Below are 24714 nucleotides of genomic sequence, written 5' to 3'. Positions count from 1 at the left end.
ATGAGCATATATTCACAAAAAAGTTTTGGACATAGAGATATGCTGAATCTAAATTATACATAATCGGATTCAGATATCTATCCAATTCAATAATACAATGCCAAACCGAATCCAAATCCGACTACTAATCTGATTCGATTCCGATTACCCAACCCGACTAGTGGGGAATCTAATTGGGGCAGGGTATCGGGTAAGCCTGAGGTCCTGACCGATTTACATCCTTCCCGGCACTGAAGGATAGTTTCGTAATTCTTCCCCAAACCCTCGCGAGATAAAACTGGGAAAGGACAGGTTCCGTTATTTCTCGACAATGGTGCGCCCAAACGGCCTGGGAGGGCATTTTCGGAATCTAATAAAATGTCTCCTCTGAGCGCTCATTCGGTCAAAATCTAGCGGGCTCGCCCGCGGTATATTTTTTCTTGAGAGAGAGAGAGAGAGAGAGAGAGAGGGAGAGGAGTCGTTTGCAATTCGTCAAAGAAAGGGGAAAAAACGAGAGAGAGAGAGAAGACGTCATCTCGTCTTCTCATGATCGCCACGGGAAGAGGAAGAAGACGATCCGATCGCTGGTTCGAAAGGATCTCCGTCGTTCGATTTCTCCTTTTCCTGTAAGAAGGAAGTAGAGAGGAAGGGGGAGGAGGAGGAGGGTGGAAGAAGGGAGGGGAATGGCGGACGGGCAGGGCGGATCTGCCCGGAACTCCGGCGAGAGCGTGAAGCTCTTCGTCGGGCAGGTGCCAAAAAACATGACCGAGGCGCAACTCCTCGCCATGTTCAAGGAGGTCGCGCTCGTCGACGAGGTCAACATCATCAAGGACAAGGTCACCAAGGCCTCGCGAGGTGAGCGAATTCTCTCTTTCCGCTCTGTCTCCGTTTTCGATCCGGTGCTTCTCCCGAACGCGTGTTTTTCCCTGTTTCCGTTGATCGTTTTCTTGATTCTGATCGTTTGATCGCGGTTTTCCAAGACTCGGATTTCTGAATCCCTGGAATTGTTGAGATTATGTTGAAAATAGGCTGTTTTAGCCGTGGATTTAGATCTTCTAGGGTAGATAAGAGAATTGAGATCCCTTTTTTAGGTTTTATGCACAAATGAAACCTTAACATGCTTCATTTTTCGTGAAATGATCACATTTAGTTGTTTCTAGAGGCAGTTTTGAGTTTTGGGCTTGATTTGGATTGTTTGAGTTCTAGACAGGAATTGAGACCCTCGTGCTTTATCTCTGAGGCAGAGAGTTTCGAAACCATAGAGTGCTGCAAGTTTTGTGGGTTGTGTTAGCCTTTTTCATACGTACGGATGAGGGAAATGAATAAAGTGTAATTTTTTTTACTGAATAAAGGTAACCTGGGGTTTGAGATGTTCATTGTTGGGCCAGCATTTAATTTTCCTTTGGTCTCTGGTTTTTTTGGATTCTTCATTCTTGTGAGCATTGTCAATAAGAATAGTGTTGGACACACCAGCATTTTGAACTTGGACATTAGGTGAATTTTATTCCTTATCTGTCTTCTATTTTAGACCATAACTGCGTAATGTTTACGGAATATGTTCTCTCTTACCTGCACGAGTAAGGAGGACGCAAGTAAACAGTTTTTCTGGTCTATGGGAAAAATCTCTGCCAAAAGATATCTCTCGGAAATACAAAAGCCGAGAGCTAAACACATATCGTAGTCCCCAAATATCATGATATTTCAATTATATTGTGCTTTTAGAGTTCTTGTTTTCAAAAGCAAAAAGACATTGCCAAAATGTTTTTCACAACAATGAACAGATTCACTAGAAGGAACATTCATGCTTATATTTTTCAAAAGGCATTGAAATTTCCGAGGAAACCCACTTATTGTCAAATTCTCTTGATAAAGCCCTTGTTTATATTATTGCAAGAATCATATTGATGACAATTATACAAACATGCACCCACACAAACTAAGAGTTAAGCAGTTATCAGCCTTGCACGTGGATCATAAGATCCACAAACAACTTGACCCAACTGAATTATGTTTACCAACCAAATATGTTTAATGGTATGAACCAAGATTTTCATAGGTTTTTTTACCTTTTTCAAAAAAAGACTCTTGGATCATCCAATTACGATATATAAGAAGGATCTTTTAAGGGTTGAAAATCAATGGCTTAGAATTTTTATAAATATTCAAGCATAAAAATCACATTTTTTTATCTGATTATGATGATCCAAGAGTCAATTCCTAGCAAATGGATCACGCTGAATGCATCTGTGGGGTTACATTTGCAAAAAAAACTATGAAAATCTCGATTCATACCAGCCAACATATTTGGTTGGTAAACGTATTCCAGTTTCCCGAAAAACATTAACTAATTTAAATTTCATTTTGAATCTGATTGAATGGCTTCAGCCATATCTTGTGGAAAATCCTGTGGTACTTGTCACTTTTTTGACAGGCAAGCTGGGGATAGCCCCCATGGGACTTGAATCCCAGGCCTTTCATTTATAACCGTGTGATGTTACCGTCCAGGTCCAGCTATCTTATTTGATCCCTATGATAGTTGTCTAGAAGTGAAGTAAGAGTATACTTGATTGACATCACAGTTCCTCCCAGTTTAGTGACTACTGCTATATTTTACTTGCTGCAATATCCGATTAATTGTGGCGATGGAGGTTTGAGGTGCTCGTTAGAGCCCAAGAACCCTACTCAATGTTTGGGGGAGACTTAGTCGATGGCCCTAAAGCATCAAATAGATCAGTTTCCCATGTTAGCCATTATCCTCCTGCAATAATATTTGCTAGAAGAATGTCCATGTTGTGGCAATTTCACCCTTAACATAATCGGTTTGAACTGAATTATATGTGTGTGTGTGTGTGCATTTGCACCAAAACTGTGTTCTTAATGGAGGTAGGGGTGTCAACGGGTCGGGTTTGTTTCGGACCCAGGTGGAACCAGACTTGGACCAGATTTTCAGGTATGGTATTGGGTCCAGACCTGAGTCTAATTGGGTCCACTATAAGGAAAACCATACCCGGACCTGATAAGAACTACATGAACCAAACCCGGACCATACCCAGCAAAACCATATTTTTTATCATTTTTATATTGAAAAATTGCAGGTCTTAATCGAAACTCCGGTCGGGTCCAGGTCTAGTATAAAATTTCACAAACTATACCCGGGTCCATGTATTAATCAGACCTTCGGGTCCGGACCCGGGTCTTAATCGGGTCTTCTTATTTATCACCATACCCGGACCCTATAGGGTTTGTTTCGGGTTGGGTCCGGGTAAACCTGGCCCATTGACACACACACACACACCCCTAAATGGAGGGTCCAGATCAAAGAAAGTGATTACATTAAAAATTGCTATTTTACCTAGTGGTGGATTCAGGTATGTCAAGCTTGATCTATCAAAGCTATTATTGATTAATATAGTGTAAAATACAACTCGTTTCCTTGCAAAATATTAGGATGAAAAATACATTGGGTTATCTCCATTTCTATCTTTATTGTGCACTACATTCACAAGATGCACACAAATCTCTTATTAAAAGAAACACTAGTACAAACACATATGTACATGCATACATACATCTATATGCATATGTATGTGCATACACACATATACACAGAGTTAAGATAAGCTTAGACTAGTCTAGAATTTGAACTCTAGATCATGATCATGATCCTGCGTCTCTAGGCACCTGATGTTTTAGGTACCAACTACCAAGGAACACCAAATTGGATGGGGATGTTCCACATCCATCATGTGTTCAGTTTTGACTCAAAAAAAATGTTGGAAACCCATCAAAATATGGATCCAAACATGTAGGAATGCATAATTTATGGATTTAACTAAATTTGAATGCAATTTGGTGGGGTCCTTATCATTGACATGAGCTGAAATTTGGAAGCTTGCATGGATCATTCTTAGTGGATGCTAATACTTTTGTCACCAGAAACTTGCTGGAATGCGGATTTTTAGGCTGTGGTTCAGAATCTAGGTTCTGTACTGGTGGTTAGGGAAGTCTGCAGTACGGGTTTGATCTGGTACTCGACCAGCCAGAGCCGGCAAGTACATTTAGTTGGATTTGGTAGAAATTTTTAAGATATTTTTAGATAAATGGATCGGATTTTGCACTGTGTGATAGGTTCTGGTCGGATTATGATCCAGATTCAGTTTTATGTTCTGAATTGGTCAGATTCTTATAATATGTAAAAAAGTGACATTATTGAAGTTTAAACCTGGTGCACTAGTGTCAGAAGCAACTTACAAACTGAGCAATTACAGGCATGTGCATTAAATCTTGTGAAAATGGTTGTATGTTACTAGTTAAATACCAAATGGCCAATCACTATGAATTGTATTTAAATCTGACGGAATTCAACAAAGTTAATGGATTTCTAAAAGATCTGGATTTTTTTTATATATTTATATTCAGTTTCAGAGGAGTGATTTCACATTCTACTCTGAATCCGATTAGGGCATGTCCAAATTAGGTTGAATTTGGAAATGCCTGCATCTGAAAATGGGTTTTTTGAGATTTGGATTTTATTTTTATATCCGTACAGTCGTACTCAGATTCAGAGGAGTGATTTCGCATTCTACTCCAACTCTCAGCTTGAATCCAATTAGGGAAGATCCAATAAAGTTGGGTTTGGAAATACCTACATCTGAACTCGATCTAACCCATTTACATTCCCAATTGGGGTTTTCTTAAATCAGAAAATGTTGCTGAAGAACATTCATTGTATTTAAGTTCTCTTCTCCACACAGTAAATGTGGATGTCAAAAGTTTTTTCTGCTTAGTTTATTTTCTTCCCGTAGTAGTTATGCTTAATGTGAAACAAGTAAGAACTAACCATATGTATTTCACATTTTGGCTAATGATTTTGGTATTATTTTTTAGGATGCTGCTTTCTCATATGTCCGTCAAGGCAGGAGGCAGACAAGGCAGTCAACACATGCCATAACAAGCGAACGCTTCCGGGGGTAGGTTTCTTGAGTTTCCATGTGATTTTTTGTTTATTGTTACTTCACACTTTTATATATGTTTTGAATTTACACATCCTATGTATTCTCATCTATGTATGCTATGGGGGTGGATGAAGTGTTGATGATTTCAGTCTTTTGGTTCTGATCTATCTCATCAATGCAAACACAGGATTGATGGATACAACATGAGTGCAGAACACGAAAGTGCACATTTACCTACATAGTTTAAATTGTTAAAATAGATACAATTTGTAATAGAAAGCTTATCAACTATGTATGAGTGAGTAAGCCTCTAATCGTCTAATGCATACTTTAAACTCTGAAGACTTAATTGTTGCCAAAAAGTTGATAGTCATGCCAACAATAGATAATGGAAAGAAGCAGCAAAATCTCTGATAAGATCAATGCTCAAGCTTATTTGAAAAAGGAAAACTCAAGTAATGGGCTGGACATTGATTATATGTAATAATGTTTATTCCTCTTTGATATATATATAGGGGTGTCAACGGGTCGGGTTTGGTTCGGACCCAGGTGGAACCAGATTTTTGGGTATGGTATCGGGTCTGAACCCAGGTTTAATCGGGTCCACTATAATAAAAACCATACCCGGACCCGATAAGAACTACATGAACCAAACCCGGGCCATACCTGGTAAAGCCATATTTTTTTTATCATTTTTACATTGAAAAATTGCAGGTCTTAATGTGAACTCGGGTCGGTCCGAGTCTGATATAAAATTTCACAAACTATACCCAGGTCCATGTATTAATCGGACCTTCGGGTTCAGACCCGAGTCTTAATCAGGTCTTCTTATTTATCACCATACTCGGACCCTATAGGGTTTGGTTTGGGTCGGGTCCAGGTAAACCAGGCCCGTTGGCACCCCTATATATATACACACCACTAGAATATGAGAACTACCATGTGAACCACGATTTTCATGGATATTTTGTTCTTTTCTCTTGAATCGGACCATATGGATGTGATCTGCATGCCTGGTTTTATAAGGACCAGCTCTTGAATCATCCCATAATGATGCATAAAAAATATTTTTTAAGGCTTTAAAATCAATGGCTCATAATATTTATAAATATTCAACAGACACGACGACCACATCAAACACATCAACATGGTTGGATTTGCAAAAATAAAGTGTTGGAAATGCCCATTTCATACGATAGTTCTCTTATATATATATATATATATATATATATATATATATATATATATATATATATATATATATATATATATATATATATATATGTGTGGGGGGGGGGGGGGAATATAAGGTGGTTCTGTATTGATTCCATACGGTGGTACACACTCTTGTTTGCTTGGATCTAGCAACCAAATGGTTGATCTAACCGTACAGCTGTGCTTAGCATGGTTTATTTACTATGATAGAAGGTTTTATCATGTTTAATACATCATAAGATCCTATTTTGAGACAGTGAAAATCGAAGGCTCACAATGCATGAAAATAAGGGTAGTTTAGAAATGGTATAAAATATCATGTTTTAGTCAACTTTAACACATGAAAATAGTAAATATAACATGTTAATCAAGTGTGTACCGCCCATAGTCACATATATCTGCTTTAGATATATGCAGATCAAGTGTGTACCACCCATAGTCACATATATCTGCTTTATTTTCAAAATATTGTGATATTATCGCTGTAAATTCAACAAATGATAATATAAGTAAAATATCTCAATATTTTGAAAATATTGCCAATTTGATAATATAGCAATATTATTATGAGAATATCATGATATTATCAATCAGTTTTACTGTTTTTATTTATTTTTTACATTTTAAATATGTTTTTCTTTCTTTACATTTTTTACTTATTTATGTATTTTTTGTCTAAACATGATATTTTCTTACTTATTTTTGATATTTTTTAAGCTCAATATTTTCTCAAGATTTATCACCCAACCTATAATATCACGAGAAATAGCCTCTCCAAGATATAGCTGATACTAATATTTGTGAGGTTGTGACTATGGTACCACTAGGGGTGGCAAAATCTGACCTGACCCGACCCGCCAACCCGCTTCTTAGCCGGGTTAGGGTTTGGCTTAAACGGGTTCGTGTCGTAAACGGGTCGACCCGCCTAACCCGTTTATTAAACGGGTCGGATTCGTGTTAGGGGTATGCCAACCCGCCAACCCGTTTGACCCGTTTAATAAACGGGTTAGGCTGGCTGGTCAACCCGTTTACACGAACCCTGGTGTGGGCTGTGGGCAAGGTGAAGAGGGAGGCGGACCGGCTCGAGAGCGAGCTCCAAACGCAGGAGACGGTGGACAAGGTTCGGAGCCAGCCGAGAGAGCAACTCTGCCTGAACGAGGAGCTGATGTGGCTGTTGCTCTGCCTTGACATCGTACCGGGGACCGTCCCATTTGAAAAGGAGCTGAGGCGCCTCCTCAGCCAGAAGATCGTTGGCTTGCTATTGCATCACCACTGAGGAGGTGGTGGTGGACGCCGGACGGTCACAAAACCCAACATTCTGCTTCTACAGAGGTTTTCGCTGGAGCGCGCAGGCATCGGTGCCGGAGTCAAGGTCTCTATGGGATAGTTGCTATCGGCGTCAATGGAGGCGGCTTCAGGGGCGATGGTGGTGGTTTTCGAAGGTGGGAGCGGCAGAGGCAGCTGGTGGTGGAATCCCCTCCACCGGACAGGCGGGCCTGTCAGAACCCGTGATGAAGGTGATGGCAGCCACCCCACTTCTTCTGGTTTTTTACCCATTCGTAAAAGGGATTTACGGAAGAGGGTGAGAAAGAAAGAAAAGGAAAAGCAAAAAAAAAGGAGAAAAAGAGGCTTTCGGGTTCTAAAGGTTGGAATCCATTGAGATAAACGGGTCGCCGTGTTTAGGGTCTATGTTATCGGGTCGACCCGTTTAATAAATGGGTCGTTGTGTCGTGTAATCGGGTCCTGACCCGTTTATTAAATGGGTTAACCGTGTCGAGTCGGGTTACCCGTTTAATAAACGGGTCGTGTTTGTGTTTGCCACATCGGACCCGTTTAATAAACGGGTCGTGTTCGGGTTGAGGTATTCTGACCCGCCGACCCGACCCGATTGCCACCCCTAGGTACCACCGTATCACAAGAAGCACTATATATATAATTATATATATATGCTATGTTTGTATGTATAATTGACTTGGTTTTTTTGGTAAATCTGATCCTATTAGATGTGATCTACATGGTCTGTTTTGTGGGAATCAACATTTGGATATTTGGATTCTGATGTGTGAGCAGGTTTTTCCAGTGATCCAAAATCGACAGCCATAAACACTTTGAGTTTATTGATTTTTTCATCAAAAACACATGACCCAAGGGTCAATTCCTAATAAATTGACCATGCTGAACACATCTGCAGTGTCAGATTGAGTCAAAACAACTTGAATCATGAGATATCAGGTTGATTGTAACTAGAAGTGTTTGTAGCAAAATGTGTGTGTGTCTCTCTCTCTCTCTCTCTCTCTCTCTCTCTCTCTCTATATATATATATATATATATATATATATATATAGAGAGAGAGAGAGAGAGAGAGAGAGAGAGAGATGCAACCAACTCTATGCAGTGAATTTATGACATCTGGGCCGTTTGAGAAAATTCAAAATTTGAATTATTAATAAAGTGAATATTACAATTGAACTGATGTAGCACTGTGTTTTACAGTAGGATCATTGCTTGAAAGTGCTTATCTCTGCCTTTACCTGCAAGCATATTCAACTGTAAATAGTACTTAGTTATGCATTATATATGCACTTGCAAAGTCGTTGACAGTGTCTTTACATGCATATGGATGTTATATATCACAGTTATCTAGAGGATCAAGCTGCAGGCATTTTGCACGACCAAAATGTCATTCATTCAACACTTTGTACAAGCAATCTTATTAGTCTTTCACAGCATTTTTGTTCTCTCGTCCTTTCAAAAGGTTTTAGTAGCTTTATTTTGTTTGGAAGTTGTGTATGTTTGATTCAAGGGCATCTGTTCTATTTCAGGCTTCGAGTCCAATGCAAGTGAAGTATGCTGATGGGGAATTAGAAAGACTAGGTGAGGTTTGATATAACAACAAATTCTATTTTATCTTAGATGAATACCTCATGGCTTTGTAACTGTTATGTGGCATTCTTATCCGCATAGAACACAAACTTTTCATTGGAATGCTTCCAAAGACTGTTTCAGAAGCTGAGATTTCTGCTTTGTTTTCAAAATATGGAAATATTAAGGATTTACAAATTCTGAGGGGTTCTCAACAGACAAGCAAAGGTATGTTCATTTTTGTTTTTTCCGATTTTATTTCTTTTGGTCTCCTGTGTTAGTTGTTTACATGATTTGAACTGGATTTAGTTTAGTTTTTAGTTTTTTATTCCGTTGCATGCTTGCAGGGTGTGCTTTCTTAAAGTATGAGACAAAGGAGCAGGCTGTTTCAGCTGTAGATGCTCTCAATGGAAAGTATAAAATGGAGGTTTGTGTCTGTATTACTATCTCTATATCCTAGTGTTCTTGAGACTAAAGAAGCACTTCAATAGCACCGCATATTTCATGACTACTTTTAATCATTACGTTGAAGGAATCCTGTTACAACAATAGTACATGGCTTATCTTAACCTTTCTCTTTATAAGTGGATCCAATAGATACTTGTAAGGTTTATAGTTCTCAGCAAATTGGTTCTTGTTTCCTTAATCATGAGATCCTAGTGTTTGCAAGGGAAGAAAAAGAGTGTACTTGAATTGTCCCACCATTGGATATTAAAATCACAGAATCCTTAGATGTGAAACATTTGTGGGCTACACAAAGGATATGATTGTGCATGTAAATCATATTGTAACTATGTGTTAACACTCATGGCAGGGTTGAATGTTAATATTTGTGACTTCTTCTGTGGTGTACTCTAAATCATATTATCAGAGACATCTTTGTCATACAGGAAAACAATCTTTTCACGAAGTAAGAATCTGCAAGGATGGAAGGAATATTAACTGGATCATTTGAAAAAATAAAAAATAGAAGATAAATTTATCATGAGGTGTTGCCTTGTCATTTTTTATTTCATTATCTTTAGTGTCGGGAACTAATGATGCAATCAGGGCTTCCATATGAAGGATTTATTCATCAGTTTTCCAGTTTGCCTCTGCTTCTTCAATTTGTAGTTCATATTTTGCGGCAAAGGATGTTCCTCATTTTATGTTCTTGTTGAGTTTAAATTTTGTAAGTTAGCAATAAGTAGTCTGGCTATAACTATAGGCTTTGATTACTAAGCTTCAGCTCGGTTTCATTGTAATGTGGTGTAGAGCTTCAATTACTTCCCTAAGTGCTTAACCACAGGTCAAAATAATGTTTTTTAACTTAATATCCATTTTTTATGCCTATTCATGAAGGGGGGATGGTTGTTGGATGGCCTGGAATATGGTCATCAGATTCTTCTATTTGGATCACTTCATGGATTTTGATTTACAATTCATCAAACCCCCAACTAGATAGGAACTTGCTTCTGACCAGCTGGTTGCCTGCTCCAATGAATCATGCACTCACAACCAACAAGAGTACTTTATTTTGTATCTAGTTCACAAAGATGATAATCTCTACTAGAGATTTTTCACAAAGAAGAATGATATGTAAATAAAATTCACACAACCTCTTAGTGCATGTATACAAGAGAAATGGGCATGTTAAAATATATATATATATATATACTTTTTTGGTATTATAATAGGTAATGCCCTCTAGGGGCATTTTTTGTCTTTTCCTCTTGTAATAGGTTCTGTCCTCTAGGGACAGATTTTTTGTTTTTATTTTATTTTTATTGTTTTGATCTTTTCACTAAAGACCAAGGGCTCTATAGACTTTAGTCCATAGAGTCATTGGGAAGCATTATAACCATTGGGAGCTCCCAACGACTCTATGGGAGCTCCCTAGGCCTCATTAGTTGTATATAATTGTAATGCTTCTCTTTAAGCATTTATAAAATTATTTATTTTATTTTTGTGCTCTCTTCCACTCTTTGTGAGTGGTTTGTGTTAGCTCTTTTTGGCTTATTGTATTTTGCCCATTAGTGGCTTATTGCTTGTGTGCACACATTGTATTCTTGTAGCCCATTAGAGGCATATCTCTTGTCCACACTTTGATTTCATTACAGGGTGTTCATCTAATAAAATATGCATAGATTTCATATAAATGTCACCATATTAGAAACTTAGAAACTTAGAAACTAATGCATACGAATATTGTATTCTGTATTCAACAACAAATATAAATGCATGGATAATTGGATATGTCTGCTTAATGGTTTAATAGATAGTTTCCATTAAGTGTATGTATATATGTATGTATGTATGTATGTATGTAGTCAAAGTTGGACTTGGATACAGCTTCAAACCAGGTCTAATTGGACATAGTTTATGACCTGATCCAAAAAAAAAAACTATTTTTTGGAAGATATGCATGAAAAGACTGGACCTTAATAGATCTTGAACTGTTTTGAGATTCATTTATAAAAACCTAAACCAAGTCTTCCCCCTGATTTAGCTGATTGGGCATGTTCGTGTAGGTCCACATAAAAAATAGTTGGATTTCTATTTCATCCATCATTCAGTACCCCAAAAGGAGGGATTTTTAAATTTTATTCTAAACCTACCACAAGATGTAAGATTTAATTTATCTATATTTTCCATAGCCATAAAAAATGACTTAATCAAGGTTATCAGACTAGGAAGCGGAAGCGGGAAACAATACGGTAAGTGGAAGCGAGAAGCAAGAAGCGATGCATTTTAATTGTATAGGAAGCAGGAAACGAGGAATAAAAGAAAGCAATATAAGAATGAAATGGGAATCAAAATGCAACACAAATAAAAACTAAAATAAAAGTGATTATTCTTAAATTTCATGCGAGGAGGATCGCTCTTCCGAAACGGGTTTCCGGGAAACAGGATTCCCACCTATCTAAGAAGCTTCCGGTAACTCTGGACTTAATATTTAGAGTAATTTTTATACCCACAGTAGAGTATAATGTATTCCTAAATAGGCAATGACTTTTTTTATTGAGCATCAATTTTGAGGGCAATGACTTCTAAAATTCCCTAAATTTAGAGGTGAAAGGTAATTCCAGGTCACTATGTACTTCAGAAATTTCATAGTGGATGAAAATTTTCTTGTTTCATTCTTCATGGTGCTTTCATTCCATTGGACTCCAGTAATATAATTAGATTTCATTACAATGTTCTGCAATTTTTTTCCTTACAGGGTTCTAGTGTCCCTTTAATTGTTAAGTGGGCTGATACTGAAAAGGAAAGGCAGGCTCGCAGGGCTCAAAAAGCTCAGTCTCAACCTCCTAATATGCCAGTATCTAGTTCAACACATCAGGCTTCCATATTTGGGGCCATGCCAATGGGCTACATGCCCCCTTATAATGGATATGCATATCAGGTTTGACTCTTGTATTGGCCCACTAGTTGTATTTGCTTAGTACTGCTAACTGTGCATTTGCATGACTGGTAACCTTAGGGTATGTTTTCTATACATGCATGTGTATTTGGCAGCATGTGCAATTTCTGGTGTCCCACATGTTAATCTCACACATCTATTACTTTTTAATGGATGCATTTATTTTCCCCTTGGGCATTGGTTTGCCGTTTTACTTATGCAACATATTATCAGAAAGAAAAAGGAACGGGATGACATAGTAGTTCACTAGGCATTGTTATGTAGCAGTTGAACGTTCTTGTAGATCTTGTCAATTGTTCCTCCACCATTTTGAGATACATAAGGCGTGTTTACCTTATACTATCATCAAATGTTAGTTATATGTGAAATGGAATCTTGGTTAGGAGTGATATAATGAAATTGAACTCATGGAATGTTGCCTGTCGTTTGATAAAGAAATAAAAAATTACTGCTTGACATCTTTGATTATCAAATTAATCTCCTACTGTGATGGGATTCTTCAAAGCATTGTATCTAACGATTTATATTGTCTATACTTAAGGGTATATCTGTCTTGTGTCCTGTTTATGTGTTTGTATTATGTACATGGGCCTATTATTTTATTGTTTATGTCAGTGAGCAACTCTCTTTTTGCTCTTATATTTCTTTTTTGTTTTCATGGTACCAAAACTGCAAAGAGTGAATCCTATGGTTTCTAATTTCTACAGCATCTATATCTATGCTGATGTCAACTGTTCTCATTATTATAGGATGTTCTTCTAAGAAAGCTAGATAAAGAGGATTTAGACCAAGAAGACTCATTGGAGAAGCAAGAACAGCCCACAATTTTTTTCTAGTTTTATGTACTTAGTGTTAACGATATAATAAGCAAAATATCCTTACACAAGATTTGCATTAATAAACATATTATAAACATGCATAAATTTACACAAGTATCACTCACTGAGTCACTTCCTAACGGGCTCCATCATGCTGCACATTTTTTTTAATGGATAGCTTGTTATTGAGGAATTAATGCCAAACCTTGGTGAATGTTAGTGATCTCATTTTAGCCCAATGATTCTTCAACCCTTTTGTCCTCTATGCTCTCTCTTATCTGAAATGCTGATGTATTTGAATATACTTCATACTTCTCATGATGAATGAGGTTAAGTACGATCTCAATAGCATTCAAATTGTCACAACATATGATATCTTTCTAGATTTTTTTATTCAAGGAACTAAGAAAAATATTGAATTTGGTCATTACAACAAATTTGCGAGACCATGGGCTGATATTCTGGTTCTATGCTAGATCTCTGTTATATTTTTACTATTCTATGATGAAGGATGCAAATGAGAGGTTCTCCTTCATTGAGGGTCATGGTCCAGTTGTTTTTGTGTGATGGGCTCATATTCATTGTCTCTTCTCCTCTCTCATGTGCCCATTTGTCTTTTATGAAAAGGAAATGGGAAGGGGGTGTTAGTTGGGGACAAATTTGGCTGCAATAACACCAAGTGTTTCATTAAAATCGTGGCATAGCCCTACACATCCTTTCCCTTTGATTTTTCTGTACTTTTTCTCCCAAATTCATAACATGTGTTGGATTATAATTCACTGTGGTACACAAGCTGTGGTTAGTTTGCAATTCATCTAATGGTAGATGAGTGTTGGTTGATCCTGATAAGGAATATGCAGTGGAAGAGTAATTCATTAGGTTGCTAGTACTTGTGCTTGCCCAGCAAACAGGAAGGTGATTATGAATTGATTCTTCTGCTAGGTCTAGGTCAGCTTCCAAATAGGCTCATATTTCACTAGCTTTTCAGTGGCCTTATATTCCTCATCCTCCATGGGTGAAGACCAAGTTCAGTTTATGATGATGCTTGTTGCTCCTCAACCTACTGTTTATCACTATGTGGCTTCTCATGTTTAATCCTCTACGAAGCAACATTTACTCGTGCCTAATGCTCTTTTGGGATCTTCATTTTAAGCAAGTTATCCTTTCTTTAAGAATTGAGATTCATTTTATTCCAGTCCTTTCATGGGTTTACCTCTGTAAAATGTTCATTTGCAAATCAAATTTGTACTGCCTATATTTGTCATGCTTGCTTTGTAAAATTGACAACCAGCACATGCTTCCAGCAGTTATAGTTCTGTAAATCAGAGATTGGTCTAGTGTTCACAGGAGTTGCATGATTCCAAGTTTAAGATTAAATGAATGATCAGCTTGTTAGGTCCCACTCCGCTACAAAAGTCTTGGAAATTTCATCTCTACTTTCTGTGGTGTTTTTGCCACAATCACCAACCCACTTGAAATTACCTCCACAGACAATGTGCCATGGTTTTTGTTCATAAAATATGGCATTCTAACGTATGCCATTGAAAATTCCATGAGTGGCTTTGAGAAAGATTGGTATGTGCCTTGGTCATGTCAGGGTTGACCTGCACTTGAACCATGTTATCCATTTAAATCATATACAATCTTAATCCCAGCAGGTCAGACTAACATGAGTCTTATGTAAAAATTGGTTCTGAAGGTCATTTTTGGATCAAATATGATCCATGTTATGTGGACCTCAAAACCCTTTGGAAATTAACACTGCTGGCATTTTTTCTTTCTGGACTTTATGTTGGTAAACTCTACTGTTTAAAGGTGGCTCAATACATCATGTGGGAGTCAACTTTAACACATGAAAATAGTAAAAATGACATGTTAAACATGATCCAAAGGTTAAATTTTGCTTTTGAATATCAGATCTATGTAAATCAAGTGTATACCACCATAATTTAGTGGTTCAGTACTACAGTAGACGCACACCACACCTTTCATTATGAGGTGGTATCATAGTTCTTGGTCTCTAAAGATGTGTTATTAGGTGCTTCATTTTCCTCATAGAGGCTGAGCCTAAGCATATGTTTGAGAGATAGCTGTCCAGACACTAATAAGGGATGTATTGATTCTGGAGAAGAAAGGGGCTTGTGCATCTCGGTGCTTTTGGTTTTAAATGTTTCATATTTGCGTGATCTGTATTTCAAACATTGAGAAGGTCATGCTTAATTAGTCTCTCCTCATAAGCCAGAGCAACAGAAAGCTTTTCCATTATTATTGATTTTGTGGTACTTTCTAATATATGAGTATGCTTTCTTCTATAGGGGCCTGGAAGTTACGGGCTTTTGCAATATCCCTTGCCGTCAACGCAAAATCAACCTGGCTTTCAAAACATTGTTCCAGCTGTCAATCAAGGAGCTGCATTGCATGGTATGATGATGCTTTTAAAAGTAATGTGCCAATAGTCATTTCACTACTAGAGCTGAAATGGTAATGGATTGGTCTGCTTCACGTGCTAGGCCTTCAGTATCCTGTGGTGTATCCTGGTAGCATGATGGGTCACAGACCTATAACCAGTGCACCTGGTTCAATGCAGCCTGCACCAGTTAATACTAATTCCTCCCCTGCAAATTGCAATACAAGCTCCTCACAAGTTGAAGGTCAGTGAAATAACTATGAACTGAGGTATTGTATTTGTTTCAATTTTAAGGTATATTTAATGATTGTTTCAGTATTCACTGGATGTATACAAATATCTCCTGTGAAACAGGTCCTCCTGGAGCAAATCTTTTTATTTATCACGTTCCTCAAGAATTTGGTGATCAGGATCTTGCAAATGCTTTCCAGTCTTTTGGTCGAGTATTGAGTGCTAAAGTCTTTGTTGATAAAGCAACTGGTGTTAGCAAATGCTTTGGTAAACAGACTCTTCATCTTATTTGATTTATGATATAGATGCAGTAGTTCTTTCTCATAATAAATCAGCTTTGATGTTCTGTAGGTTTTGTTAGTTATGACTCACCAGCTGCAGCACAGTCTGCCATCGATATGATGAATGGCTTCCAATTGAGTGATAAGAAGTTGAAGGTACAGCTAAAGAGAGAAAACAAACAGAACAAGCCCTAGTGATGTATAAAGCAATCCAACACTGAAGGGAACACGGAAGCACATTCTATGTTGATATCTCGATCCAACTTCACATTATCAGCTGCTACGGGCTAGATGAAAGATGCTTTATGGTTCTATATGTTAATCCAGCCCATGATGTCATGAAGGTGGGAACTGGCAGTTCTTTACCAGGATTGGAATCCTTTTTTGAATATTATATTGTTTGTGCAATTTGCACCTGGAAGTTTGTATTTGTAGATTGTGACATTAATTATTCCATTCAATTAAATTGTTAATTTTTTTTCACACATTATTTATGGCAACATGCTGCAGGATTCTATAATTCATTTGGTATGTTTGCACTTTTCTTTTCCTGAAAAAAAAAGGAAAAATCTAGCCATCTCATTGTGCGGATTGACCTGCAGTAACTTTCCACTCATTTCAATCACACCTGAGATGAGACATTTTAGTTTTCATGAAATATTTAGGTTGACATTCTATGGAGCTTGTAATGTTGTGTGTGAAATTATCCCTTTGATGTAAACCTCTGTATCCCATTTTCATTGTTGCTGTTATGCACAAAGCTGTTGGATATGTTGAGTAGTTACAGGTGTTCCTGTCCAAGCAATGTTCTTAAAATGGTGTTTCAAAGTCCAAAGTTATGTGAAGTACTTTGTTCATGATGTAGTTTCTGTTGGAGACTCGTATCAGTGTGCAGTGAAACTTCAGGTACCTTGTACCCTTGTGCATGTTGATGGTGTCGTTCTTCTTTGTCAGGTTTTGCATTTGACCTTTACGTTGTTCTGTCATGCTTCAAGATTCAGTATGGTCATGAATCCATGGCAGTGACTGTAAACATCTGATCCTTGGTGTTGCTTTGACATTTAGGGGGTCTTGATGTATGGTAGAACGCACCATTATGCATTCTTACGGTTGCTGTCAACCATGCTCTAATTCTCTATTCATTACTTGCAGGTACAGGTTGTTGCCCCATCAGACACTGGGATTTTTCTTCTGTTTCCATTTAAGAAAACATGTTTGTGAGGTAGATAAGGTGCAGCTTCGCAAGTTTCTTTCTATAATTGTGTCTATTGTTGCAAGCATGAATTGAATGTTAAAACATTTGAGGTTTATCATGGATCTGATCAATGTTTAATATAATACCTTTTTCATGTATAAATATTGAAATCCTCTTTCATTATCACAAAGTCTGAAATTGGAGAGTTTATGGCTGAACTACATCTTGAGTTTCCTACACGCCTACTAGGTTTATTTTCTGTTTCAGGTGCAATTGGTATGGTTGTTCAGGTGCAAATATGTATGCATAGAGCAGACCACACAGAATTCGTACCTAGCTTTGAGTTGATGCACTCAATTTCGATACATTGACTAAATTTCATGATTCACTTCATTCTTTCTTGTGGTATTGAAACTTGTTTTTAGAGTCTAGTATATTTCAGTTGATGCACTCATTTTCAACACATCGACCCTCATGCTTTATTCATTCTTTCATATGGTATTGAAACTCTGGTTTTAGGGCCTGTAATTTATGAATGGTGTAATCAGTGGCTGCCGGCAGTGATATTTGATATTGTTGCCCTAATATCACTAAACAGAGGTTAGGCCATCTCCAACAAAGTCAAGATGGAAATGTGTAAGCAACCATAGAAAACTATACATGCAGGGTTAAATCCATAGAGATAAACTGCTTTTATCGGATCTCATAGTGAAAGAAAATCATTTTAGACATGGATACTATTTGTCTACAATGTGTGTTTTGCTTTCTGCGGCCATTCACCTGATATCCCTTGCACCCATTCAACAATGCCATACATCTATGAGCTCTCCCGTAGTCCATTGTCTTTTGCCCATTATTCTTCATATGCACAGCATGCATGCACATAAATTTGGGTGCACGCACGTGCACACCTCACCTTACATTAGAATAGGCTTTGTTATGATAGTCAGATTTTTATGATTTTCGATTTTCATATTTTCATGCTTGTTTTTTGGAACCCGTCCTGCATACCTAATGAATATGAAATTTGTGGATCTAGTTTCATATTCTTTGAAGTCTGAGTCCACATTGGTTCTCTGAATGCAGGACAAACAAGCTACTGTTGACTGGGAGCATTTCTCAACCGAACTGTTTCTTGAATGGAAAGGTGATATTTGGATGATCTCTTTCTGAAAATAAATCACCATGAATTTAATGGGATCAGATTTGTTGAAATTTGTGAAGTTATGATGATTATGTCATGGAAGTTGAGATGTAGAAGTGATATGGATGTGTCGAGAGGCAGTGTGATGCTGTTGCAGGAAGGCCGATTAAATAGTCTGAAAGAGAAGGTCCATGGGAGGTTATGATGTGTCCTGTTAATATCGCATTGCAGTGTAGGGCTGCATTAATGTGTTCAACAATGTCTCATTAACCATTTTGCGAGATTAAACATTGTGATTTTTCAGACCTTTATCAAGGTATACACCACTTGCCAAGTACGTGTATCACTCATTTCCATGAGCACTTTTTTTTTCAAAAGTATTCTAGTAATATATATTCATCAAGCATCAATTTGAACCGAATTGTACTTGGATGCTTTATAAAATATTAAATCCTTTCCTTTGGAAGGTGTTCCTGCTATAATTCAGTAACAATTGTGCTAGATTTTATTTATCTTTTGGTTTGTTTATTCTGACATGATTGGGCAGGCTTCATCTTTTATCCCTCACTTCTTTAGTCTCAAAGGGTGTGTTTGACTCGCTGAATAAATGCCGCCTGGACAAGCCACGCGGCATTTGTTCAGAACGCTCGCTGGTGCGACTGGTGCGTCCCTAAAATTCAACTCTAGAGAACTAAGCAGTCCCTGCGTGGACCGCTTTCTCCTACGTTTCAAACCCAGAACAATAGCGCCCTAAAATCTAGTTGTGGTACCAACTTTTGCTTTCATGTGTTTTGAGTTCATGCGCATTCTTTTATTTGTTATTCTTTTCTATTTTCCCTTGTAGCTTCTAGTGTCTTTCATCTTTCAGTCTTTTTCATGGGCACCAAGCCGGGTCTTGACTAGGGGTGGCAAAACCTGACACGACCCACCAACCCGCCTCTTAGGCGGGTTTGGGTTTGGCAAAAATGAACCTGTTTAATAAACGGGTCAACCCGCCTAACCCATTTATTAAACGGGTCGGGTTCGTGTTAGGGGTATGCCAACCCGTCCACCAACCCGCCAACCTGACCCGCTAACCCGTTTACCCAACCCAACCCGTTTATTAAACGGGTTGGCGGGTTGCGTCGGGTTAGCCGTTTAATAAACGGGTCGGGTTCGTGTTTGCCACAGCCGACCCGTTTAATAAACGGGTCGGGTTTGGGTTGAGGTATGCTGACCCGACAACCTGACCTGATTGCCACCCCTAGTCTTGACCTTAAAAGTGTGTCTTCATGATGGAATTTCTTTAGGTCATAGTGGAGACTGTGCATGTGGGTACGTGCACACACAAATGCATAAGATCCACAAAAATAGGTGTGGGCATCAGGCCGATCCAATCCAACCTGAGCTGATGCTTACGGCCCAACAGCTCAGGCTCAGGCCCAGTACGGCCCTTTTAAACCCAATTGTTTTTTAGCCGTTAATTTGGGTTCTGTCCATATGCTCTTTCATTCATAACCGAACTCGGACAGTTTATTATTCCGGTTGTTTAAACCTGATTTTTATTAGGTTGCGGGGTACACAGGCAGCCCAAACCCGGACCATTTTGGGTTGGATGCTTAATTACCCCTCCAGCACCAACCAACCCGATGTCTGACCTCTACACACAAATCTTCAAGCTATATATGCCACATGAAAGCAGTAAAAAGGATACGATGTACTCTATTCTTATGTGGTTTTCCATTAGGATGTGTTTAGATTTACAGAGTATACTGAAACCGTAATCTAATTCTAATAAATCCTTTGGCCACCTTTCAGTCACGAACTGTCACATGGCCGTATCCCTGTATCTGCAGCCGTATCCATGTGACATAGGTCACGAAACATTATTAAGGCTCTTTTTGGGAGCTCGCATTGGAGTGGATATGAAAATAAGTGATGGGAGTGGAGATGCCAACTGCATCATTATGGGAATTTAGTTGAAATGGTGAAAATCCAATTGAGAATTAGAATTCCATGATTGGAATCAGGTCGATTACTGACCCCGCCCTTTAAACCGGTTCCAGATGTTCGTAGTCGATGCTTCTAGAAAGTTTGCTGCTGATGTGCAATCTTTGGCATCTTTTGTGCACACAACTTGCCTTGAAGAAATTGTATTCCTCTCTCTCCAACTGGGCACGCTTTTGAGGTCAAAAGAATTCTAGAAGTTTAGACATGTTTACCTGGTTCAGGTCAGTACATCATTGGACCTCCACATGTTTTTTAAAACAATTGTCTATAGTCGCCAGCATCTTCATAGAAGGAGCACTAATAAACTATATATATATATATATATATATATATAGTGATGAGGGAAAATGGATCAGTGCTAAACCAGTTTAGTGCTAAACCACGTGCTAAATGGGTTTTTTCGGGCTTCTTTGGTGTTTTTTATGCACTTCCGGCCCCATAAATGTGTTGGGCATGGTCTATTTACTAAGAATCCACACCTGGATCATTTGTTTTTGATGAAAAAAATGATGTTTGGAGCCTCAAAAATTTACAAAGATTTTGGACCGTTGATTTTTTGAACTTTATAAAACCTACCCATGTGTTGGAATCAAAGTTTTCAAGAGCTAATCCCTATAAAATCAAAGTCTATAGATCACATCTGTACGGTCAGAATTTAAAAATAAAATGAAAAAAGCCAGAAAAACTTATTTAGCATGCTGTTTAGCACCGACCCATTACTCTAGTGATGAGTACTTTTAAATAGTTTATGTTTTTAACTATCCTAAAGGCTTCTAAAAAAATAGAGTTGCACATGTTATTTTTTTGTTTAATTTGTACTTTGACCAAGTTTTGGTGCATTATAAGCCGTTTGATTTTATATTGCCGTAACTATGAGATTTTAAATTGCCCTAACTATGCATATAAAGGCCTAAAACGCCTATTCTAATACATATTTTTCTAGTAAGTAATCTATAAAGAGTACATCTATGAGATCGAATTAAGCGAAGACTTGAAACTATGTCCATTTAATAGATTATTTAGAATCTATTCATTACTCTCTCTCTCTCTCTCTCTCTCTCTCTCTCTCTATATATATATATATATATATATATATATATATATATATATATATATATATATATATATATATATATATATATATATATGCACACACGTTCACGCAACTGAATGAAATTATGACCATACATATGTGATTTATGTACTATATTTTATGGGGATCAGCTCTTGAAGAGATGGGTTCTGACACATGGGTGGGTTTTTATTAGGTTCAAAAAATCAAAATCTTTGTAAATTTTTTAGTCTCCAAATATCATTTTTTCATTGAAAACACATGATCCAGGTGTGGATTCCTCGAAAATCAACCACTCCCGACACATTTATGGGGTTGAAACTGCAAAAAAACACCAAAATGGTAGAAAAAACCCATTTAGCACATATCATTTCACACCTAACATGCGAGCAGCTCTCTCTCTCTCTCTCTCTCTCTCTCTCTCTATATATATATATATATATATATATATGAGATAAGTCTCTAGGGCGGATGTGTATACGGGATGTGTATACGGTATCAATGAATTGAAATGGGCAATATCTTATTGCCCTTTTTTTTTTCAAAGTGAATCTAACCTTAGATATGACTACATAGAGTTTGTTTTGTGGGGATCGTATTTCAGATCATTGGAATCTAAGGGTACGTGTGGCCCCTCAACCCCCACTCTGATTCGGAATCAGAATGATTTCAAATGCCATGAGATTTCAAATCAGAATTATTCGAAAATCACAGCTGCTTGAAATCTCATGTTCCAAAGAACATGAGATTTCAGAGCTTTTAGAATTGCTTTCTCATGTTCCCCTGTGAAGGCGATTATGTCAGAACTAACCGAACATGGCCTAAGTGTCTGTACAGGTTTTTTTGGTGATTCAGAATTCAATAGCCATGAAATGCATCTTCATGACTTCAACTTTTTGTCTAAAAAATTGCTATCCAAGGGTCAATTCTCTAACAAATGATCGTGTTGAACGTATCCACAATGTTTGATTGGGCCAAAACAACTCCACCTATGATTTTCTAACTCATTGGTACCATATATATATATATAGTGGGAAATGAAAACCTCTAAAATGGACACAGTGCTAAATGAAACATGCTAATGGATTTCAGGTGGTTTTTTCTAAATTTTAATCCCATAGATGTGTTCAGCATGGTTGATTTGCTAGAACTTGACACTTGAATCATGCATTTTGGATGAAAAAAATGGTATTTTGAGCTTTAAAATTTTATAAAATTTATAGCCCGTTGATTTTTTAAACTTTATGAAAACCTATCCATGCATCCGAATCAAATGCTCCAAGAAGTGATTCCTTAGAAAACAAACATATAGGTCACATCTATATGCTCTGAATTTCAAAAAATACTAAAAATCCAATAGCATGTTTCATTTAACACTGTCCATTTTATAGATTATTATTTCCCTATATATATATACCATTGATTTTCAAACCTTATAAAAACCTACATGTGAGTCTGAATTAGATGATACAAGAGTTAATTCTTGCAAAATCAAACAAGTAAAATGCATCTCTATGATCAGATTGAAGAAAAATAAGAAAAAATAAACTTCAAAATTCCTATAGATTAGGGTAGACACATAATGGACTAGACAGCCATTCTCTCTCTCTCTCTCTCTCTCTCTCTCTCTCTCTCTCTCTCTCTCTCTCTCTCTCTCTCTCTGTATATATATATATATATATATAGAGAGAGAGAGAGAGAGAGTGGTAGTTGTGCAATCCTTAGGTGTGCAGCTATCTATGGGATCATGCTGGCCGTCCATCATAGGGCATGGACAGCTAGAACAAAACCGTTATCAATGCTAAAATTCTCTTTTTGTTGTTTTTTAGAGGCGATAAAAAACTGTCACCAAAAGTCCCAATGAAAACTGGGATCTTTTGTGACAGTTTTTATCATCGCTAAAGGTCTTATTTTCTATTGGGGCCTTTAGCGGCAGTTAAAGGGCAAAAAGCATGTTTTTGCCCCCTTTCTTCATGTTTTTTTTGTGGCCGTCCATCACAGGATTGTGCAGGTAGCTGTGCACATCAAGAGTTGCGCAGCTACCACTCACTCGTTTATATATATATATATATATATATATATATATATATATATATATATATATATATATATATAGGAGAGAGAGATTAGGGGGGGGGGGGGGGGTGACTCTCTAGAATATGGACCCCTTCAATGTCAACAATGTCGTCATTCTTTGATGCTCGTCTTGAATCAATTTCAATGGGCGGCGGGCCTTATCTTCTTGGCATTATTTATGTATTCTTATACATCCATCGCAAACATGAACGCAACTCTCTCTCTCTCTCTCTCTCTCTCAAGATGAGCAGCATGCATGGATATTCTCTCTACGGTTTCGAAGTGAGCGAGGACTCTCATAATCCGAGCTCCAATGTTGCACACGAAGAGGGATCTCCTTCCATCTTCCAAGATGATTCTGAGTCATTCAGCGATGACCATGAATACCTTCGCACTTGTTCTGTCCATGACAAGAAGGATGATAAAGTCGATGACCAGACAGATAATACCTTCCAGTTAGAGGTTGGGAAAGAAAATGTTTCAACCCTGCCTATTAATGCACAAGAAGAAGAAACAGTTGAAGATTCTCTAGGAGGAGATTGTTGTACAGGTGCAGGAGAGGAGATAGCCGATGAGGGTGATGATGCTCCCAGCCGGAATCATTGTACAGCTGATGATCTGAATAAGCAGGAGATGGAAAGGAATAGGTTGTTTTGGGAAACTTGCTTGGCATTTTGTTTCAAGGATCTTTAATCAATGTACAAAAAGTCTACTCTTCGTATGGTCTATGGAATTGATCGTGTTGGTAGTACAAGATTCTCTTCAAAAGAAAACCTCTCTTTAATCTCTAGCTGTCCTTCATAAATAGCTGAATTTTCGTGCAGAGTTTCTCTAGTGTGAAGAAAGACATTGAATCAAAAGAAGACAAGCTGCTCACCGGACGGCCTTTGTCATTCTGCTTATAAGGAAGCCTGAAAGAGAGAATTCTCTGATCTGATCTATGATCACTGAAAGAAAGTCTTTTTTCGATTATGCGCATTGGAGCTGAAAAAGACAACAGCATGAAACCCTGATGCCCCCTAATCACCCGTCAAGGAGTCTGTTGCTTCGGTCTTGTGATAAGGAATGCACACCCAATTATCAACTT

The 24714-nt window shown here is 37.7% G+C and overlaps 1 protein-coding gene and 1 long non-coding RNA gene across 4 annotated transcripts; both read left to right on the top strand.

Moving 5' to 3' along the window:
- Window positions 1–446: 446 nt before the first annotated feature.
- LOC149839242 (RNA-binding protein BRN1-like) lies at window positions 447–16636 on the top strand. Of its 2 annotated transcripts, XM_090002403.1 has the most exons (10): window positions 447–834; window positions 4867–4949; window positions 8972–9023; window positions 9114–9239; window positions 9359–9438; window positions 12214–12396; window positions 15548–15653; window positions 15743–15883; window positions 15994–16137; window positions 16222–16636. In XM_090002403.1, the coding sequence occupies exons 1-10, from the start codon at window positions 663–665 to the stop codon at window positions 16344–16346; spliced, it is 1212 nt and encodes a 403-aa protein (XP_089858529.1). In that variant the 5' UTR covers window positions 447–662; the 3' UTR covers window positions 16347–16636. The 2 variants fall into 2 exon arrangements, with proteins under 2 accessions (XP_089858529.1, XP_089858530.1); XM_090002404.1 differs by lacking the exon at window positions 12214–12396.
- A 462-nt stretch (window positions 16637–17098) lies between these two features.
- Window positions 17099–18991, top strand: LOC149839241 (uncharacterized). 2 transcript variants are annotated; one of them, XR_016431315.1, is made up of 2 exons: window positions 17099–17373; window positions 18433–18991. It is a non-coding gene; the product is annotated as an uncharacterized LOC149839241 (long non-coding RNA). The 2 variants fall into 2 exon arrangements; XR_016431314.1 differs by having other exon boundaries at window positions 17099–17382.
- The last annotated feature ends 5723 nt before the right edge of the window (window positions 18992–24714 follow it).

This window comes from Nuphar pumila, chromosome 4 (genome assembly GCF_984573655.1).
Source record: "Nuphar pumila chromosome 4, dmNupPumi1.hap1.1, whole genome shotgun sequence".
Classification (NCBI taxonomy): Eukaryota; Viridiplantae; Streptophyta; class Magnoliopsida; order Nymphaeales; family Nymphaeaceae; genus Nuphar; species Nuphar pumila.
This window is presented reverse-complemented; position numbering and strand designations above follow the sequence as displayed.